Below are 23,229 nucleotides of genomic sequence, written 5' to 3'. Positions count from 1 at the left end.
TCACTTTGAATCATAGTTTACTCAGCAGCATCTAACAATAATAGCAATGTTTTTTTCATGGTATGAACTTTGTGAGATTATTTTCTTTGTGAATTTCTTGAGCCATTGGGATTTCTGGAACTGGACAGAGTTAGGTAAATCTACCTGACTGTCTAATAGGCATGCTTACTTGTTGTCATAAATGTCTTTTCCCCATCAACCTGGAGGCTATAAACACACTTTCATAATCTGCTTGGCCCTTTTGGCTTCAAATTTAATGTCAGAGCTGTCTGGAGCCAAAAGGCACCCCTGGCCAATAATAAATAAATAAATAAATGTCTTGGGAATTTCATGACCTTAAATGTAAACTATAAACAAGTGAACTCACTTTTCACATCTCTACAGTCTTTATACGTATGTGTATCCCCATGATTTCCAGTTTGGCAGATGTGGAGAATAATTATATAGTCATTATAGTTGGCTTAGAAGAGTGGTTTCTCAATCTTGGCTTCATATTAGAAGCACCTAGGGAGTTTTTAAATATCTTGAAGTTCATGCCAATCCTAGAAAATTAAATCAGAATCTCTGTGGGCAAGATGCAGGAATCCATCACTCCCACTGCCATTGAGTTGATTCTAATTCATAGCAATTCCATGTTAGATTATCACTCACAGCAGCCCTGTAAACTACAGATCCGTATCTTACCTTACCTTACCTTGCACCTTCCTCATGGTCTCATTGTTACAGTCACTGTGTCAGTCCATCTTGTTGTGGGTCCTCCCCTCTTTCTCTGACCTTCCACATTTCCCAGCATGTTGTCTTTTCCAAGGACTAGCCCCCTCCTGACAACATACCCGAAGTGTGTGAGACAAAGTTTCACCATCTTTGTCTCTGCGGAGCTTCCTGGTTGCAGTTCCTCCAAGGAAGACTGACTGACTTGTTCTTTTGTCAGTCTGTGGTATACACACTCAGTATTCTTCACCAGCACCACAATTCAAAGATTCTAGTTCTGTCACATGAGTACATTGTCTAGCTTTTAGATGCATAGGAAGCAATTGACAATTACTATGTCTTGAATCAGACACCTGTCAGTCTTTAAACTGACATTGTTGCCCTTTAGCATTTTGGAGAGGTCATTAATAGCAATTTTTTTCCCCAATGAAACACATCTTTTTATTTCTTTACTCTTGTTGCCATGTGCTCTTTGTGTATCCAAAGTAAAATCAAAGTCACTGACATTGCTATAAGACTGAGTTTCCATATATGTAAATCTTTGTGGAAGCAGACTTGTACTACAGGATACCCAATGGGTTCAAGCCTTTGTCCTTTCATTTAGCAGCCAAGAGCTTAACCTCTGTGTCACCACAGCTCCTTGATGTAGGCATAGGTAGTTTTTTAAAAAAAAATAATCCCAATTAAGGAGTAGCTAAATTGAGACCTTAGTTGAAGAGATTATGATGGAAAAGCAAACAAAAAATCTAGTCTTTTCAGACTTTAGCTTCATCAGTACTACTTGCAGTGACTCTTCTCATTTCTCTTTCTGAGATAAGCCTTAGGGTTTCTAATTCAGAGTCTGGGTTTAGACTCAAGGATTTGTATTTCTATGAAGGCCTCAAGTTGTGGTGACATTTCTAGATACAGAACACAATTTGAGTTTCCCCATTCTAAACCTTTTATTTCACCTTTGTTTCACTTGCTCTTTTGTTTTCTGCCATTACTGGCCAGGGTAACGGTCTCCAGTCAGTGCCAGATTATCCAATAAGCACAGTTAGCACAGATTTACTTTTACCTGCTTGCTAGTCTGTAGTGCACAATTTCACATATTTTTCCCACTACATCAAAATTCTATGTCTAAGTTGGGTTGACATCCCTCTTCTATAGAATCGAAGCCTGTCAGGATTTTAAATTTGGAAAGAAGCTTTGATTCTGTAGGAAGGTGTTGTGGGGTTGGGACAGAGACATGCCAGCCATTCTAGAAGCAGAGCCGGACGTGGAAAACTACTCACGACAGGTTAACAAATAAGTACAAGAAAATTCATGCTTACTGGGTACTCCTTCCTTGCTCCAGGGCAGTCTTTAACCAAAATATCAGTGTTAAGAAACCTAATAGATACTGGAGAAAATTTTAGCATATTACTCTACCTCTGAATAAGCATGCAACCTAATTAAGAACAGTTTATTCGATATGTCCATTTAGCTTCTTCTTCATACCAGACACTCAGGCCCCTTATGCTTCATATTAAAGATACTACTGGATGAGTTGTTGATGTTCCAAAATAAAGCTTGACTCTCAGTTTCCTGCAGAAACAGTTTTGTGAATGGTTTTAAGATACAGCTGAAATCTTGTTAGAACCATTCTTTAGTCACATTGTGGGCTGGCTGAGAGTTCGATGGCTGTCCTCCAGGAACTTAACCACCATTTAAAGAATTAGCTTTCTGAATTTCAGAAAACCCATTTCAGACAAGCTCATAGCACATAACTTGTTCAGGGTCTGGCAATAACTGGAACATTTAATTAGTTTTGTTTTTAACTATTTTACGTTTTACATTTGGAGTCAAAGTAGGAGATTTGTCATTCATTCTGTTACTATTAGGCACCCATAACATACTTGGCATTGAACTATGTACTGGACATATAAAGATGGAAATGGCAGCCCTTGCCCTAGAGGAGCTCATATTCCAGGTGGGAAAATATTTACTAAGCAAATAAGAAAATATTTACCAAGTTGCCTATGTGATATTTGCAATAATGAAGAACTAATGAAGGAAAGATCTGTTTAACCCAAAAGGAAGTAAGGAGAGAGTAAGAGTGTGTGCAAATGTGCATGCTTGTGTGTTTATAAGAGTGTGTGTGAGCGTATGTGCATGTTTGATAGGAAGAAGGTGAGAGTTTAAAAAGTCAAGAGAAGAAATGTAAGACATTCTGGAAGAGTGGAATGAAGAGATGAATGAGCAGTACACAAATGGCAAATAGCCAGGCCAACTCTCTCTATAGGCCGATGGAGATGACTGGGAAGGACATTATCTGCCACATGAAGTCTGGGACTTATCCCAAAGGAAGAAATGAATAGATTTATACATGTACAGAGTTAAATTAGTCTAGATAGGGTTTGTACTTTTATCCCAGATTTTGTTTTATTACTTTCTCTTGCATATTTCCTTCTATCCTCTTTATTGTTGTTACATGCACTTGAGTCAACCATGCTCATAGCAACCATATGAACAGTACGTCCTTAGGAAAATTACTTTTCAGAAAAATATGAATACTTTGAAAGTACTCTACTCTAGGAAGCCCTCTTAGACTGGCTGGAGTGAGGGCTGAGAGCAGACTGGAACGTATTGGGGTTCCTGCTTGAACCTCCCCCCTTTTTCATTTACTTACCAAGCCTTTCTTATTGAGCAAGTCTGGTAAGAATATTTTTATTTGTCAAAGGGCGCTTGACCCCAAAACAACAAAATCACAAAATCTACTACCATTGGGTAGTAGTCTAATCTTCATGCCCTGGATTGGTAGCCAAATCTCTCAGCTGCTGATAAAAGTTTAAGTGGTCTCAAAAAATCAGTACAAGGATGTGAACAGTGATAATAGCTAAAAGGATAAGCCTTTCCTGGACTGAAAGAAAAATAAGCCATGTCTTCTTAGGAACATCTCAACACTTAAAGAGCAATGACATTTCCTTGAGAGGATGAAAAGTGTCTTCTTATGTATCTCAGATCATTCTTTGAAATCAGATGAGAGGAGACATTCTTATCATTTCAGTATTTCTCACCAAAGAAGACATTCAGATGACAAACACACACATGAAAAAAATGTTCAAAATCATTAGGTCTAAGAAAGATGCAAATTAAAACAACTATTAGATAACATCTCATCCCAGTAACAATAGCAAAGTTCAAAAGAACAAATAACAAATGCTGGCAAGATTACAGAGAAATTAGAACCATTATTCATTCTTGGTGGGAGTTTAAAATGGTGCAACCACTCTGGAAGGCAGTATGGCACTTTCTCAAAAAGTTGGAAACAGAAATTCCACTTCACCTAGCAATTGCACTACTAGGAATATACCCTAAAGAAACCAGAACTGCCACCCAAGCAAATATATGCACACCCATGTTTATTGCCGCATTGTTCACAATAGCAAAGAGATGGAAGCAGCCTAAATACCCATCAACAAATGAATGGATAGATAAGCTGTGCTATATTCACACAATGGAACACAATGCAGCACTGAAAAACAGGGAACTCATATTCTACAAAATGGGTGACCGTAGAGGACATTATACTGAGTGAAATATCTCAGTCATAAAAGGACAAATAATGCACAGTGTCACTGTAATAAAGCAGGACTGACATGGGGAGTGGAACTAAGAAAAGAGGGAATACATAATGAACACTGCATTCAAATAGATAAGGGAAAGAACTGTCTAAAAGAAATATATACTTAGGTATTATTTGCATAACAGTACAGAATAAGAGACAAAATAGCAAACTGGACTAGGGGGCAGGTGGGGAGAAGGATGGAAATCATACAACAATGAAAAAATCTTTTTAAAGAGAAAACCAAACTGGGGTGATAGGGAGGAAAATGTGCAACAAGGAACGAATGGAAATCCAATTTTTCTGTAAACTTGAATTAAAATATCAATAAAAAATAATAATAATATCTTGATCTCTTCCCTGAATTGACTCTCCCATCCAATGTAAAAGTAAATTATGCAGCAGTGATTGTGTAAGATATTTATTTTTTTTATTAATTTCAATGAACATCTACAGAGATTCCATTCATTCATTGTTACACTTTTCTCCTCACCCACCCCCCCTCCACCCCCACCCCCAGTTCGCTCCTCTCCTTGAAAAGCAAAAGAAAAACTCCTTCATTGGTACACAATCTCCCCGGCACACCCCCACCCCAAGTATACTCCACTTTGCAACCCTCATTCTGGACTCTTATGATAATCATAATGCCCTAAAATATATTACTTTTAAACTATTCTCTCTCTCACTGACTTCAGTGCAGTAAATGTAATTTATCCAGTTTTTTTTCAGTCTTACCCCCACCCTGATGTCAGCCTCATTCTACAACAGTGGCACCATATAATACTTGTCCTTTTCTGACTGAGATTTTTCACTCAGCATAATGTCCTCCAGGGTCACCCATTTTGTAAGATATTTATTTAAATGATGTGACCCTTGCTGACTTGTATTAGTGAGCAGTACCTTCATTAGGAATTAAAGCAATGTTTTACTATGTGTCATGTTATAATTATGTTTAAACCACCTAAGAAAAAGTTATTTAGCAGTTTGTTTACTGCTTTTCAGAACATGTAACCTTTGCATTTTAATGTATAGGCATTCTGATGGCATCCTGTGTAACATGTTGGGCTGTGAACTTAAATAAATCCAGCTCTTCCATTCAGGACAAAGATTGGCAGTGTCCTCAAAGATAATAGCCTCAGAAGCCCAAAGGAGTGTCTCAGTGAGTTAGAATCTACTCCATGGCAGTGAAAGTTTTTGGGCTTAGCAGCCTTAAGGTGATGATAAAGGCTTTCCTAGGAGCTACAGTCTGAGGAGGAGGGATGTTGATTAGTTTGAAGTACTGTTTGACTTGGAAGAATGAAAACAAAACAGGAACTTAAAGAAAATTTTAAAAAAGGAGGTATTTAGGCACAAAAAGAAATCACCTCCTAAGACAAGAACACAATAAAGGTATAATCTAGGAAGAAAGTTATATGGTCCTATGGACAGAGCTCTGGAATTGTAGACTCTGTATTGCCACAAACTACATATCCATGACCTTTTGGTTAGCATCTCTGCTGCATAATTTTCTTTTCTAACAAATGTGTCTGTCATTCCCCCTGGTTGAGGGTCTTCCTCTCCTTCATTGATCTGCCACCTTTTCAATGACCTTCTCTAAGGAGTAGTCCCTCCTAGTAACATGCCTGAAGTATGTAAGCAAAACTTTATCATCTTTGCTTCCAAAGGGCACTCTGGCTCCACACTCTCCAAGATTTGTTTGTTCTTTTGGCAGTCCATGGGATTTTCATGGGTTTTCTCCAACACCACAGCTTGAAAGTATCAATTCTTCTTGTGTCATCTTTAGTCATTTCCTGCTTTCATATGCATAGCTAGTAATCAGAAAGACCATGGCCTTAATCAGACACACCCTAGTCCTCAAACTGACATCATTACTCCTCAATAATTTGAAGAAGTTCCTGACTATAGGCTTTCCCACTGCAATATGTCTCCAGATTTCCTGACTCCTGATACCAAGGATGTTGATTGTAGATCCAAAGGAAGATGAAGTTGTTGAGAGTTTCAATCTTTTCTCCATTTATCATGTTACCTATAGGTCCACTGGTAAGAATTGTTTTCTTGATGTTGAGATATAATCCATAATGAAGGCTGTATCCTTTAGTCTTCTGCAACGTTGCATTAAGTCCTCCTAACTTTAAGCAAGCAAGGTCATGTCATCTGCATAATGCAGGTTATTGATGCGTCTTCCTCCTATCTTGATGCCACATACTTCTTCAAAGAGCTCAGATTCTTAAATAATTTGCTCAGATTGAATATGTATGGAGAGATAATTAGGTATAATATCAAGAAAACAAAGATTCTCACCACTGGCAGCATCATGATAGATGGTGAAGAGACTGAAATAGTTAACAGCTTTAATTTGCTGGGCTCCACAATCAACACACTTGGTATCAGCAGCCAGGAAATTAAAAGACTAATTGTGTTGGGAAAGTTGGCTGTCAGAGACCTCCCCAAGTATTGAAAAGAAATTTTGTCATTCTGCACCTGATACAGGCCACGGTCTTTGCAATCACTTGTTATGCATCAGAGAGCTGAACAATGACTAGGTTTGATACACAATTGATGCCTTTAAGCTATGGTGTTTGAGAAGAGTATTGAATATACCATGAACTACTCACAGAACAAGCAGGTTTGTCCTGGAGAGGCTGAAACCAGCCTGCTCCTTGGAGGCAAGGATTCTGAAGCTTTGTCTGATGTACTGTGGACATGTTGCAAGGAGGGACCAGTCCTTGGAGAGGGACATCATGTTTAGGAGAGTGGAAGGATAGCACAGTAGAGGAAGACCCTCGATGAGATGGATTGATTCAGTGATTGGGGTAATGGGGATGAGAGACACTGTCAGAGATAGTGCGATTGGCACAGAATAGGGCAGGGTTCACATGAGTTCACTATGAGTCACAGATGACTCAACAGCACCTAACAACATATAATTATATATATATGTTAAGTGCTTATCATATGAGCCCTGGTGATACAGTGGTTAAGTGCTCTCTTGGTAATTGAAATATTTCAAGTTTAAATCCCGCAATGGCTCTGAGGGAAAGAGGTGGAGGTTGCTTCTGTAAGAGTTACAACCTTGGAAATTCTGGCTATAGGGCTGTCTTATATGGTTGCTAGGAATAAGAACCTACCACACAACAGGCTTCCATTTTTTGTCTTATCATATATATGCCCTTGCCAAAAATCCATCCTAGTTTGATGAATAAAACAGGAAGTGAAAAACACTTCATGTTGCAGCTGTCTCGAAATGGGATTTTGTAATAGGAATTTTGAAATCCTCAAGTCTTTGTTTCTTATCATAATTTGAAAGCATTTCAAAGCTGTTAGGTATTCTTTCTTTGCTGCAGTTTATTTTCTCAAGTTCAAGGATAGTATCTAAAATAACCTTTCACCAGAATTAGCAATTTGGAATTTTTAGGTTGATTTTGAGCATGTTGTTGTTACATGCCATTGAGTCGGAACTGACTTAGAGCTGACCCTCCAGCGGGGTTGCAGAGGCAGTAAATTGCATGAGAGGAAATTAGCAGTCCTTCTCCCATGGAGCAGCTGGTGGACTTACACCACATGCCTTTGGGATTGTAGTGCAGCTTCTTACCACTAAGCCATCAGAGCTCCCTTTAGTTATTAAAATTACTGTAATCAGTAATTCTGTACATGGGCCTATGGTGATGAAGGCAGAAGTTCAAGCTGCTTTGAAGGAAATAGCAAAAAATAAGGCCCCAGGAATAGATGGTATACCAATTGACATGTTTCAGCTAACAAATGCTGCTCTGGACGTGCTCACCAAGTTGTGTCAAGAAATCTGGGGAACAACCACTTGGCCAACTGACTGGAAGAGATCTATATTTGTTCCCATCCCAAAGAAGGGTGACCCAGCTGAGTGCGGAAACTACAGAACAATATCATTGATTTCACATGCAAGCAAGATTCTACTGAAGATTATCCAAAAACGACTGGAACAGCACATCAGCAGAGAATTGCCAGAAGTCCAGGCTGGGTTTAAAAGGGGTCGTGGTACTAGGGATATTGTAGCTGATGTTAGATGGATCTTAGCTGAAAGCAGGGAATACCAGAACAATGTCTATCTGTGTTTCATTGATTTTGCAAAGGCATTTGACTGTGTGGATCATAACAAACTGTGGCTGACTCTGAGAAGAATGGGAATCCCAGAACATTTACTCATGCTAATGCAAAACCTACACTTGGACCAAGAGGCAGTCGTCAGAACAGAGCAGTGTAACACTGCATGGTTCAAAATTGGGAAGGGGGTACGCCAGGGATGTGTCCTATCTCCATACCTTTTCAACCTGTATGCAGAGCAGATTATCCGGGAGGCCAGGCTCTATGAGGAGAAGTGTGGCATCAGGATTGGTGGAAGATCTATTAACAATCTGCGTTATACAGATGACACAACCCTGCTTGCCAAAACCGAGGAGGACCTTATGCACTTGCTTCAGTATGCACTAGCCTTCAGTATGGACTGAGGCTCAATGTCAAGAAGACAAGGATTCTCACCACTGGACCAATTTGTAGCATCAGGATGGATGGCGAAGAGATTGAGATTGTTCACAGCTTCAGTTTGCTCGGCTCCACGGACAACACTCTCGGTACCTGCAGCCAGGAAATAAAAAAACATATTGCAATGGGAAAGTCTGCTGTTAGGGACCTCTCTAAAGTACTCAAGAGCAATGGTGTCTCTCTGGAGACTAAGGTGCACCTGATACAGGCCAAGGTCTTTGAAATCACTTGTTATGCATCAGACAGTTAAACAATGACTAGGGAGGATAGAAGGAGAATTGATGCCTTTGAGCTGTGGTGCTGGAGAAGAGTATTGAATGTACCCTGGACTGCCAAGAAAACAAACAGATTCATCCTGGAGAGGGTTAAACCAGGCCACTCCTTGGAGGCAAGGATTCTGGGGCTTTGTCTGACATACTTTGGACATGTTATAAGGAGAGACAGGTCTTTGGAGAGGGACATCATGCTGGGCAGAGTGGAGGGACAGCGCAGGAGGGTAAGACCCTCTTTGAGATGGATTGATTCAGTGACTGGGGTAATCGGGATGGGTGTGTCAGAGGCAGTGCGATTGGCACAGGATAGAGCAGGGTTTAGGGCTGTTGTACATAGGGTCGCTATGAGTCGCAAATGACTCGATGGCACATAACAACAACAACAATCAGTAATTTGGAATGTACAACTGTTAATTTGCTAAGCATATTCTTACTTTAGTTCCAGCATTCACTCTGTGTTCTGGAATGCTATATTTCAAATCCCAGGGCTATAGTTGCACATAGGTAGTGATGACTCTGTTGCAATATACAAGCCAAAAATGTGTTAATTGGAAATGACATTTGTTAGAGAAATACACCTGAACTAAAAATCAGGACCCATTTTGTAAAATGCTCCATTTTTAACCTCTGATACACTACGATGGATACAGGTGAAGCTCCAGACTTCCCAGTGGAGTAAATGCCTGTGAGCTAGCCTTGACACTGTTTGCTTTGTGGTTTGCCTCCTGTCCACTGGAGAGCCCATGCTCCTTTCATTTTCATTCTTTTCTAGCTCTAGCGCTTTTGAACATAGAACCCCCATCCTCAACCACCCCAAACACCACATTCCAGCCCTGTGATTTCATGGTACCAGCCGTATCTCCCCTGCCATGCCGTCAGGCCGCCTGCTGGCTCTTGCAGGGCAAACAGACGGGAACATAAACGCACCACAGAATAGCAGGACGCACATTGTATATTTTTAAGACCAGGAATCCAGTTCTCATTTAGAGCCTGCATTTGTTTTAAAAAACTCCTTGAAAATTGAACAAAAATTTCTTGTTGTTCTGAATATTTCTTGGTAGTAGGATTTTTTCCCCTCCACACTAATATATAGAATCTCAGAAACTAGAGCCCGGAAAAGATGCATTAGATCATGTCTCGTCCATTCCCATTGCTCTGTTATTTTTTATTCCCCTGCCCCCAAAGTCTGTCTTCTAGTGCTTTTCTCTTCTTGTTTTCTCAAGAATTTGTTTCCTCCATTTCTCCAGGGGAATAATTCCTTAGTTTGACCATGGAGGAATTTCCTGATCTTATTTAGAAATAGTCCCATTTTCTAAGCTTAGTATTCCTAGTCTTAATAACCCTTTACATCACCATAAACCGTCTATCTTCTTTGTAGATGAAGTATTTCTGTATATTTTTTCCTCTCTTCCATTTCTTAAGCTCAGCATTTGTTTTTCTGCTTTGATTTCTCTCTTCATCAGTCAGTCCCTAAAGCCTATTAATCATTTATTTTTTTTACTATACTGAAAGCTGTTTTGCGTATTCCCATATCCAGAGCCCAAAGCTGGTTGAAGTCTTCAGGTACTGGAGAAACCCTCCCTGAGATATACTCATTTGAATTCTTGCCCTTTCTTTCTCTCTCTGATTGTATCTCTCTCCTCTTCCCCCTCTCTCTCTGCCCCTCCCTCTCTCCTGCCTATTCCCACCAGTCTCAGCTTCTCAAGTAGAAATTATTTTTTAAATGTTTTTATATATCTAAACACTTGGACAGTTTGTCATTTAAGACCTACTTTATCTAAATATAATTTTAAATGTTAAGGTTAGAGTGATTTTTAATATCTTAAAAAAGTATTTTCTTGTCCTCAAAACCAGAAATCCTTGGAGTATCATGGTTACTTGTATCACTTGTAGTTTTGTGCCGTTGGCCTTTGAGATTACAGTTCACTTAGGGATCTTAGCTAAAGAACAAACAGATATGTCTTAGTGAACTGTGCTGCCAGAATGCTCCTTGGAGGCAAAGATGGTGAAGACTTGTCTCACAGACTTTGGGCAGGTTGCTAGGAGAAGCTGTTCCTTAGAAGGGGACATCATGCTTGGAAAGGTGGAGGACCCATGAATGAGAAGACTTCTCACCAGATGGATTGACACAGTGACAGCAACAATGGGCTCATTTGTGCCAGAGATGATGAAGACGGCACAGGATAAGACAAGACTCAGGTCTGTTGGTCATAGGGCCATAATGAGTCATACTTGACTTGATGGCACATAACAACAACAACATCTTGAGAGCAGAGCAGAACATGAATAGGTATAAGACTGTTAAGATTTTAATTTCTTGGGAAAATAAAAGGACAAATCCTAAGTAGACCTGTTGTTTGCCATTGAGTAGGAACCAACACATAGCTGACCCTCAGCAGGTTTTCAGAAGCGATAAATCACATTGGAGGAGATTGCCCATCCTTCTCCCTTGGAGCATTTCCTTGCCTTTGGGATTCAGTGCGGTTTATTAACACTGGCTTCTTATCAAAGTGGATTAACTGTCAGTAGCTATCCTTAGATGTAAAGAGAAAAGATTTAGCATGCTATAGGCTGAGGATTAAAGGACTCAAGAAGCCATTTATAGTGGTCCACTTATAAAATCTAACAAGGTTTGGTAGGTTGATTGTCTTGGATTTTTTTTATAAATTAATGAGATATACTGAAGTGTATTGGGACAAGTGGAGAGCCAAGGATAGCTAAAATACTCATGAAGAAGAAGAACAAGGTGGGGGGAAACAACATGCTTTACCAGGTCTCAGGACTTCATAAAAGGGAGGTGTCATTCTATAGACAAACAGATCTGTAGGACAGATTAGAAAACGCAGATGCAGACCCAAATATATATAGAGATACATGATTTATGACCAAGACAGAATTCTTGAACAGTGGGGATATAGTATTCTCAATAAATCATGCTGGAGCAGTCAAGTATCTGGAAAGAAAAAATAAAACCGGACAGGTGAGGAGCCCTGGCGGTATAGCCTGTAATGCTGCACTGCTGTCCACAAGGCCATGCATCTCTAGTGGCCACTCTGTGGGAGTAAGAAAGATATTCTCCACTCTTTAAGATTTAGAGCCTCAGAAGCCTAGTGGAGGGGCACAGTGAGTCAGAACCAACTGAAGGCTTTGGAGCTTTTATTGAAGAATGGAGGAGATGCCTGTTTCACATTCTTTACATATAGCTTCTAGAAGATACCAACCTAAAAACAAGAGATAAGGTTTAAAAGCACACATGCATATTATTGTTGTTAGTTGTTTCAGCCTTGAAGCAAACATCCTGCAGTGAGGTAGAGGGTCTCACTTTGGAGCCTCATGTACAGGTTTAAGATCGACCAGGAAGCAGAATTGACTACCTACTTCTGAAATAACAGGCCTATGAAAACTGTAGTATTCGGGATGGAGCACAGATTGGCAGTCATTAAAAATAAAGAGAAACAGCTGAGCAAGCACAACATGATTTTATAATGGAATAAAAATTGTGTCTTCCTTGTAAAAATTAAAACCTATTTTCTTTTATTAAAAGTAAAAGAAAACTGGAGCCTAAAAATCATTAAATAATTTCACCAAATAGTAATATTAGAAATAGAGTTTGTTGTTGTTGTTGTTGTTGTTGATTGCCTTCAAGTCATGCCAACTCATAGTGACCCTATGAAAAAAAGGCCTGAAGCCCCTCTACAACTATCGACATTCATAGAGTTTCTGGAGTCATGTTATTTAGGAAGTGGATGCCACTCCTGCTTCCAAACCTCTCATAGTATGTTACTGTTTTTATATGTTATTGAGTTGCCTGCAATGTATAGCAACCCTGTGTACAGCAGCTCTGAACCCCTCCCTGTCCTGAGCCAGTCTCACCAACTCCAACAGACCAACCCACATCACCCCAGTTACTGTATCAACCCATCTCATCCTGGATCTCCCTCTCCTGCGCTGTCGGTCCACTCTTCTGAGCATGATGTTCTTCTCCAAGGACCTATCTTTCCTGGCCATGTACCCAAAGTAAGCGAGGCTGAGTTTCAAAATCCTGTTGTTGTTGTTGTTACATGCCATCGAGTCGGTTGCGACTCATAGCGACCCTATGTACAACAGCCCTAAACTCCACTCTGTCCTGTGCCAATCGCACTGTCTCTGACACTCCCATCCCAATTATCCCAGTCACTGAATCAATCCACCTCATAGAGGGCCTTCCTCTCCTGCGCTGTCCCTCCACCCTCCCAAGCATGATGTCCCCTCTCTAAGGACCGGTCTCTCCTCACATGTCCAAAATATGTTAGACGGAGCCTCAGAATCCTTGCCTCCATGGAGCCACCTGGTTTAACCCTTTCCAGGACAAATCTGTTTGTTTTCCTAGCAGTCCATGGTATTCTCAATACTCTTCTCCAGCACCACAGCTCAAAGGCATCAATTCTCCTTCTATCCTCCTTGGTCATTGTCCAACTCTCTGATGCATAACAAGTGATTGGGAAGACCATAGCCTGTGTCAGATGCACCTTAGTTGCCAGAGAGACACCATTGCTCTTCAGTACTTTGGAGAGGTTCCTAACAGCAAACTTTCCCATGGCAATGTGCCTTTTAATTTCCTGGCTGCTGGTGCGAAGACTGTTGACTGTGGAGCCAAGCAAATTAAAGCTGTGTACATTCTCAATCTCTTCACCATCCATCCTGATGCTGCCAATTGGTCCAGTGGTGAGAATCTTTGTCTTCTTGACATTGAGCCTCAATCCATATTGTAGGCTGCAGTCCTTGACACTCTGCAGCAGGCACTTCAGGTCCTCTTCAGTTTCAGCAAGCAGGGTTGTGTCATCCGCATAATGCAGGTTGTTGAAAAATCGTCCACCAATCTTGACCCCACATTTCTCCTCATAGAGCCCAGCCTCCCGGATAATCTGTTCTGCATATAGGTTGAAAAGGTATGGAGATAGGATGCATTCCTGGCGTACGCCCTTCCCAATTTTGAACCATGCAGTGTTCCCTTGCTCTGTTCTGACGACTGCCTCCTGGTCCAAGTATAAGTTTCGCATTAGAATGATCAAGTGTGCTGGGATTCCCATTCTTCTCAGAGTCAGCCATAGTTTGTTATGATCTATACAGTCAAATGTCTTTGCATAGTCAATGAAACACAGAAATCCTAGTTTCCAAGAAAAGACTTGATTTCACCCTCTCCAAGACAGACTTATTCATCTGTCGATGGTATGTTCAAGACTCTTCTCTAGCACCACAACTCAAAGGTATCTATTCTTCTTCTCTTATCTTTAGTCATTGTCCAACTCTCTGAGCATAACATGTAATTGAGAAAATCATGGCCTGGATCAGGTGCACCTTTGTATCCAGACTGACATCATTGCTCTTCAATACTCTGGAGAGGTCCATGATAGCAGATTTTCCTAATGCAATTCATCTTTTGATTTCCTGACTGCTGGTGTTAAGAGTGTTGATTGTGTATCCAAGCAAGCTGTAATTGTTAACAACCTCAATCTCCATCTTTTATGGTGCTGCCAATTGGACCCATGGTGAGAATCTTTGTCTTCTTGATGTTGAGCTTCAGTTAATATTGAGGACTCCAGTCCGTGACCTTTTGCAGCAAGTGCTTCAGGTCCTCCTCAGATACAGCGAGCAAGGTTGTGTCATCTGCACATCTTAGGTTGTTAAGAGTCTTCCTTCACGTGGTGCCAGGGATTAAGCTGCAGTGCAAGAACTTGAGTTCACGCATAACTGGGGCCCCAGCCCGCTGCAAGCAGCCCTTTTAACCTCGAGCGGCTCGGCAGAAAAGAAAAAAAAAGTCTTCCTCCAATCCTGATACCATACTCCTCCTCATAAAGCCCTACTTCCCAGATGATCTGTTCTGCATACAGGTACAGGACAGGATGCATCCCTGACACACTCCTTTCCTGAATTTGAACTATGCAGGATTTCCTTGCTTCGTTCTGAGGACTGCTTCTTGGTCCAAGTATTGATTTCATATAAGCATGATCAAGTGCTCTGAGATTTCCATTTTCCCCAAGGTTAGCCCCAATTTATTGTGATCCAAACAGTCAAATGCCTTTGCATAGTCAATGAAACACAGATAGACATTCTTCTGATACTCTCTGCTTTCTGCCAAGATCCATCTGCCAAGATTGACAATAATGTCCCTAGTGCCACGACCTCTTCTAAATCCAGTTTGTATTTCTTGTAGTTCTCTGTCAATGTACTGTTCAAGTCTTTTCTGGATAATCTTCAGCAGGATTTTGCTAGTGTGTGATATTAGTGATGTTGTTCGTTAATTTCCACACTCTGTCAGGTCACCTTTTTTTGGAATGGAGACAAATATGTATCTCTTCTAGTCCATTGGCCAAGAAGTTGTTCTCCAAATTGTTTGGTACAACTTGGTGAGCACATCCAGGGCAGCATCTCTTTATTGAAATAGGTCAACTGGTATTCCATGAATTCCTGAGGCTTTATATTTTGCCAAGTCCTTCAGAGCAGCCTGCACTTCCTCCTTTATCTCCTTTATCAACATTGCCTCATGCTCTTATGGTGTTTCTTGAAATTCTTCTGTGTCAGCCAAATATTTTTGGTACAATGACTGTATACTCCTTCCATCTGCTTTTAATGCTTCTTGAATCATTTAATATCCTGCCCATAACATCCTTTAAGCATTGCAACTCCTGGCTTGAATTTATTCTTTAGTTCTTTCAGCTTAAGAAATGCTGAGTGAGTCCAGCTCTTTTGATTTTCTGACTCCAGCTCCTTCTACATTTCATTATAATATTTTTGCCTTGTCTTCCCAAGCAGCCCTTTGAAATCTTCTATTCAGCTCCTTAACTTCTTGATTTCTTCCCTATGCTTTGGCGTCTCAGCACTCTAGTGCAATATTCAGTCTCTTCTGACGTCCGTTTTGGTCTTTTCTTCTTTGTTTTTAATAGTGACTTTTGCATTCTTCATGAACAGTATTCTTGATATCCTCCCACAGCTCATCTGGTCTTTGTTCATTAGTATTCAAGGCTTCAAGCCTATTTCTGAGTTGGTTTCTAAATTCATGGGAGACAGACTGAAGGTCAAATTTTTATTCCTGTGGATATTATTTAACCTTCTTTAGTTTTAATTTGAACTTGCATATGAGCAGTTGATGATTTTTTCCACATTAGCACCTGGCCTAGTTTTTACTGTTGATACTGAACTTCTCCAACAGTTCCTTCCACAGATGTAGTCAGTCTGATTCCTGTTCATCCCATCAGGTGAATTCCATGTGTATAGCCTGTGTATATGTTTCTTATAAAAGGTTTTTGCTATGAATAAATAATTGATTGTACAGAATTCTATCATTCTATCCCTAGCCCCATTTCTATCACCAACTCTGTCTTTTTTGACTGATTCTTCTTCTTGATTCCCGACTTTAGCATTCCAGTTACCTGTTGTTATTAAAGCATCTTGGTTACCTGTTTGATCGATTTCTGACTGCAACAGTTGATAAAAATAATCTGTTTCCTCCTCTTTGGCTCTGGTTGTAGGTGCATAAATTTGAATGATAATGGTATTAACAAGTCTTCCTTGTATGCATGTATATTATCCTGTCACTCACAATACTCTATTTCAAGATGGATCTCGAAATGGCCTTTTTGTTTATGAATGCAACCCTGTGTTTTCTCACCTTTTCATATCAGCATAATAGGTCATATGATCATGGGATTCAAAACGTCCCGTGCCAGCCCATCCCATTTCACTAATACCCAATATGTCAATATTTATGCGTTCCACTTCTTTCTTTACAATGTCCTGTTTTCCTACATTCATGCTTCTCACATTCCACATACCAGTTGTTAACTTCTTTTTACAACTGTTTCTCCTCCTTTGTATTTCCAAATTTGAAGGCTCAACTTCAGTTGCCATAACTGTTAGTCTACTCTAAGTGTGCTTTGCTGTACATAGGGTTTTGAAAGGCCAGTCATATTTCAGAAGTGGATGGCCAATCCATCTTCCTAGTCTGTCCTAATTTGGATGCTTAAATATTTGACAGACAAGTATTTTTACCTAGCAGGTGAAAGACACTCCCCTTACAAAAATAGCTAATGCATTCACTGCCCACGCACCCCAAGCACATATGACTTGTCTCTACCCTTTCCCCGCCACCTCCTCAATTCCTTTCACACCCAGCTACCTGTTCAAGCCCTCCTTTCCCCAGCTACCTCTCAAAATGATCACCAGTCGCTGTGATGCCTTGAACTACACAGCTCAACTGGTTTCTCATGCTGTTTTCCATCTCTTACTTAGGAGGATGTAAGTCCAAAACCCATGTACCAACTTCAGAGAAAGATTTTTGCTTGAGGCTATACTGTAATTCCCAGGTCTGGACAGGTCTCTAGGTTTCCTAATATCTAGGCCAAGATCCTACATTCTAAAATACAGTATCAGCATTTTTTTTAAATTTTATTTTATTAATTTTAATGCACATTTACAGAGATTTTCGATTTCCATTGTTGCACTTTTCTTCCTGCCCAGCCCTCCCCCCTCAGTTCATTCCTCTCTTCGAAATGTAAAAGAAAAATTGTTTCTTTGGTATACAATCCCCCTGCACCCCTCCCACTGTCCCAAGTACACTCCACTATGCAGCCTTAATTCTTGACTCTTGTGATAACCATAATACCTGACCACTTTTAAATTGTTCTCTCCCTCATCTGTTTCAATGCAGTATACACAATTTATCCAGTTTTTCTCAGTCTTACCCCAACCGTGATGTCAGTCCCATTCTACAACAGTGGCATCATGTAGTATTTGTCCCTTTGTGACTGAGATATTTTACTCAGCACAATGTCCTCCAGGGTCACCCATTTTGAATAATATTGCATGAGTTCCTTGTTTTTCAATACAGCATAGTATTCCATTGTATGAATATACCACAGCTTCTCTGTCCATTCATTTGTTGATGGGCACTTGGGTTATTTCCAACTCCTTGCTATTGTGAACAAAGCTGTGATGAACATGGATGTGCATATATATGCTTGGATGTTGGTTATGGTCTTTTGGGGGTATATTCCCAGTAGTGGAATTGCTGGGTCAAATGGTATCTCTAGTTGTAACTTTTTGAGAAAGCGCCACACCATCTTCCACAGTGGTTGCACCATTTTACACTCCCACCAACAGTGAATAAGGGTTCCAATTTCTCCACAACCTCACCAGCATTTGTGGCTTGCTGTTCTGTTAGATTTTGCTATTCTGGCTGGGTTGAGATGATATCTCATAGTTGTTTTGATTTGCATCTCTCTTACAGCTAGGGATTTTAAAGATTTCTTCATGTGCTTATTGGCCTTTTGAATGTCTTCTCTGGTGAAGTGTCTGTTCATATCCTATGCCCATTTTTCAATTGAGTTATTTACCCTTATCTTTTTGTGGTAGTATCAGAATTTTTTTTACAAAACCAGAATTACATAAATTGTACTAACTTCTGGTTACCATTGTTGTAGACATCATTTCCTCAACTATAAAATAAATGAAATCATATGAAAAATTTTTTATGCCCCTTAGTCTCTAATGAAGTCTGATTTCATGTCTGAAGTCTTTCTCACCAACTGCTTGGACTACAGTTACCTTTTCCTCTTAGGGATTTCTGCTTGTATGCTTCTGTTGCTCTTTCCAAGTTTTTATCATGATCATATTGGTGATCATATTGGTGCATCATATTACTTATTCTTTCAGAAACTTGTCTTCTTTCACCAATGGGATTATAATCTTTTGGAGATGCAAACCTTTTCTTTCATGGATTTGTATGTGTAAGCTTTTGGGTGCTAGAACAGAACAATATTTTTATATCATTTTCTGTCTCAAATAGTTTCTAATGGAGTGCTTTGGATAGACTAGACACAAAATAAAAGTATAATGATGATGACTATCAGAGGGAGAAAAGGTAAAGGAAATGGGAAAGTGCTGGTAGGGATCTGGAAAGACACGGTAATGGTGGGCATAGTTCATTGATGATTTATAGAATATAATGAATGGGAATGATTGCATGAAATACAATGTAAATGAAGGACAGTGTGAAAGACAAAGTATACCAACTTTGTATGCAAATGAATATAAAATATTTTTTTTAAAAAGGACTATTGTCATAACTACAGTAATATTGTCTATTGGATTCATAGATTCAGATTTGAAGGCAAATAAATTTGTTTTCCTTTGTTCCAGAAAGATGGCACGGAGCGAATATTTTCTGGCATCCAGCCTACAGGAATCCCCCACCTGGGCAATTACCTGGGCGCCATTGAGAACTGGGTGAGGTTGCAAGATGAGTATGACTCTGTGCTCTACAGCATTGTTGACCTACATTCCATCACTGTTGCACAAGACCCAGCAACCCTTCGGCAGGGCATCCTAGACATGACTGCAGTTCTGCTGGCCTGTGGCATAAACCCAGAGAAAAGCATCCTTTTTCAGCAATCTCAGGTCAGTTTCTCAGGTTGGAACTGAGAAAATTTATATTCATAATATTTAAGGAAAGACTGCAAGGATTTATGCAAGTCCCACTTCGTGATTTTTCAGTTGTTCATGGTGATTTCAACAAATGCTTTTATTTTATTTCACTGTTTTCCTCTGTATTCATAGCTTTGAATATCCCTATAAGGCAATAATATCTTCATCGATTATATGTGGTATCATGATATAGCACACAGTTGTGTTTTATTGTATGTACATTTCTGAAATTGTTTGGGTTGCATTTAAGCTGATGAATTCATTCTGTTGACCAACCTTGTGATCAAAGATAAAAAGACTTTTATAACCAAAGGTTGTATATCTTTCCAGTGTTGCTCTACTCTGTATCACATTTGTAAGGCCTATTGGATAATTCACACTGTTCTTTGTACATATATGATAGCATTTGAGAAGATTTAAGAGAACTAGCTGGGAAATTGGGACAACAAAATCCTTTTGTCTTGTGTTCAAGCTAAGGAAGATTTTAGAACAAAGCCAAAATATTTAACTCATGTTTTCACTATGAATTAATCAGTTTTACTCTTGGATAGGCCTCATATAGAGATGGGGCAATGATGCTCTCATTACTTACTTGTTTAACCTTGTGACAGAGATTCAGCCAAGGAATGGTACATTGTACAGAGTATAGTATATGCTAGTGTGTGTGGTACTTGTCATACATGTACACATTATCTTACCTTTCTTGGTAATAAACGTCTGTTCATCAGAGAGTGTGTCTTTTATATATTTTTATAGTCATAGCACCTAATATAAAGATGTAGAATGACTGCTTAGTAGATAGATAATAAATGAAAAGCATGTCTTCAAAAAGTAAATGGCATTATCATCCTGAATTTGTTAGTTTGAAGATGATTTCACTTTATAAGATAATAGAATCTGATCATTGGAATGGCCATAAAGATAATTTACCTTCCTTTCTTTACAATTGGTGAGAAAGATTTACTCATCCATGAATTTTGAAGCTCGTTGTTTGTCCGATATAAGTGATATAAAGTCCTTACTTATACTAAGCAAAACTCTACCTCCTTAGAACTGCCCCTCATTGATTTAATTTCTGCAGTATAAAACTACACAGTAAATCAACTTAAATATTCCACACAACTACTCTTCACATACTTGGATGCAGTTTATACATTTAGCCTTATTATTTATTTTAATCTTTATTTAATTTTATTTATTATTTTTTATCATTTATTATTTTTTATCATTTACTTATTATTTATTTCTTTATTATTATTTAGTGTATGCATTTAGCCTTAAACTGTAGGTCACATACCCTGTAAGTTTTATCTTCTTCAAACTAATTTGTCCCCAGGTCTCTCACTTCTTTTGTTATCCTACCTCTTAGACACTCTCACCTCTCTTAAACGAATTTGTCTCTTCTATTTTGCAAAGCAGTATTTGTTGAAACCTTTCATATCTATCTCTGACATTAGAACATTGGTCATCATTAGAGTCACTTTTTTTGTTACATAATACATTTTCCAAAGCATACCTAATTCATTTTATCTAAACTGGTTTTTGCGTACGGTATCTTTAGATTTCATAATGTATTGGATTACTTAATATGGTCTTTCTGGCTGTGACCTTCTGACTCTTACAAAATGACTAGATGGGACTGTATTGAAGGGCAAAGAGAGCTCTGCTGGTCTAGTGGTAAGGAGCTGTGCTGCTGACCAATGTACATGTGCCGCCAAGTCGCCTGTGACTCATAGCAACCCTATGTACAACAGCTCTGAAGTCTGCCCTAGTCTTAATCAGTCTCATTGACTCCAACAAATCTACCTTCATTACCCAATTACTGTATCAATCCTTCTCCTCCAGGGTCTTCCTCTTCACCTTTCCAACCATGATATTCTCTGTTAAGGGCTGATCCCTCCTGGCTACATGCCCAAAGTATTTATATAACTGTAAAACCCTAGCCTTCAAGAAGAAACCTGGTTTCACCCTCTCTAAGACAGAATTATTTCTTTTCTTGAGTCCATGGTACATGACTCAAAATCCATTAGCTGTTCCACTGGGGGGAAAAAAATAGGCAGTCTCCTGATATTTACCACCTCTTTAAACACACTGGAGAGTCAGTTATGAGTGGGTTCCATCCCAATGGCACATAGTACCAACATACAAAAAAAAAAAAAAGATGCTTATAGCTCCCCAAGACAGTTGAGCAATTTTCTAATAATGCAAATAAGTCACATAGCGTCGTTATAAAGATGAAACCATAAGGCATATGGAATACTAGTGAGGAAATTAGTCTGTTTTGCCAGGTCAGTTTTGCTGTCCTTCTAGGTTTAAAAGGGGCGATTGGCACAGGACAGAGCAGAGTTTAGGGCTGTTGTACATAGGGTCGCTATGAGTCACAGCGACTCTCGATGGCACGTTAACAACAACAGCAACAATCCAAAGGCTAGAAAGGGTGAACTCCCTACCATCAAGGTTAAGATCCAGAAGTCGAGTACATCCTTTCAACCTGGAGTACCTATAATGAGAACTTCCTAGACAAGGAGATGGAGGGCTGTAACACTGAAGGCAACAAAAGAGAGTACAGCACAAGCAACAGCAGCACCAAGAACCATGAGACTAACACAGGACAGTAAGGTGGGCTTCCCGGTCCACAAAGCAAGGCTGCTACAGTGAGCATGCCAACCTTTGGAGTCAGAGAGCTGAGTCAGACTTCAGGCAGGAAGTTTGCTGATGAGTTGGGCACCTCTGGACACTAGTTAGCAGAGCTGTAAAGCTCTAACACTTGCTACAACAGTGTAATACTTGCCAGGGTCAGAAATACAGCTGTCCTGATTGAAAAACTGTATCCTGAGTTGTTCCTGGTCTACTCCTTCCCCAATAAACTCCATAATTTTGAGAATAATACATGAGTTCTTTGTGACCGTTACAGTGAATTCTCAGCACCAGCAGAGAAACTGTGGGAGTGAAGAACTGGTGGCAGAATTGGTTTAAAAAAAAAAGTGGAGAATGACAGTGTGCCTTACCTTCACCCCAGAGATAACAGCTCTCAAATCCTTGTGTGATACTCTTTCTAACAATAGTATCCTCAATCACAAATACTTATTTCCTTACCTCTTACAAGGGAATTGCTTGGAAAGGTAGAGGGTTGGCAAAAGAGAGAAAGGCACTCAGTGAGATGATCATTGCAACAATGACTGGCAGTGGGCTCAATTGTGTCAAAAAGTATAAGGATGGCACAGGATAGGACAAGGTTCAGATCTGTTGTTCATAGGATCACAATGAGTCAATGGCATCTAACAACAAAAACATTTAAGTAAATTTGTCTAATCTCTACAAAGAGGCTATATATCTGAAATTTTAAATTATTTTTAATATTAAACAGTTACTAAAACCCACATCCAGTACTTGTACTTTCAATTCATAACTAAGAATGATTACAGCATTATATATTCTAGTGGTAAGAAGCTGTGCTGCCATCCTAAGGACACACTATTCTAATCGACTAGCTGGCTCCGCAGAAGACAGACGAGGAGTCACCTCCCATGTGATTTATTGCCTTTAAAAACCCACTGGAGGGTCATCTATGGGCCAGTTCCTGCTCCACAGCAAACAACAACAAAGGATTTTTGTGAAACAATCTCTATAATCATCCAAAATTTGCAGTGATTGAGGTTAACCTAAAAGACTAGTATCCTCACC

At 39.6% G+C, this 23,229-nt stretch overlaps 1 protein-coding gene across 2 annotated transcripts in view; it reads left to right on the top strand.

Moving 5' to 3' along the window:
* The window catches only part of WARS2 (tryptophanyl tRNA synthetase 2, mitochondrial), a 156,488-nt gene that overhangs the window by 55,550 nt on the left and 77,709 nt on the right, over positions 1-23,229 (top strand). Inside the window, exon 2 of one of the 2 annotated variants that reach the window (XM_006900315.1) lies at positions 19,261-19,347. In XM_006900315.1, the coding sequence (XP_006900377.1) occupies positions 19,261-19,347 (87 nt within the window). Of the gene's footprint in view, positions 1-19,260; positions 19,519-23,229 lie in introns of both variants that reach the window. The other variant, XM_006900314.1, reaches the window with a different exon arrangement.

This window comes from Elephantulus edwardii, unplaced genomic scaffold (assembly GCF_000299155.1).
Source record: "Elephantulus edwardii isolate Elephantulus edwardi_28Jun2011 unplaced genomic scaffold, EleEdw1.0 scaffold00280, whole genome shotgun sequence".
NCBI lineage: Eukaryota > Metazoa > Chordata > Mammalia > Macroscelidea > Macroscelididae > Elephantulus > Elephantulus edwardii.
Note: the sequence above shows the minus strand (reverse complement) of the source record. Positions and strands in the feature narration are given on the sequence as shown.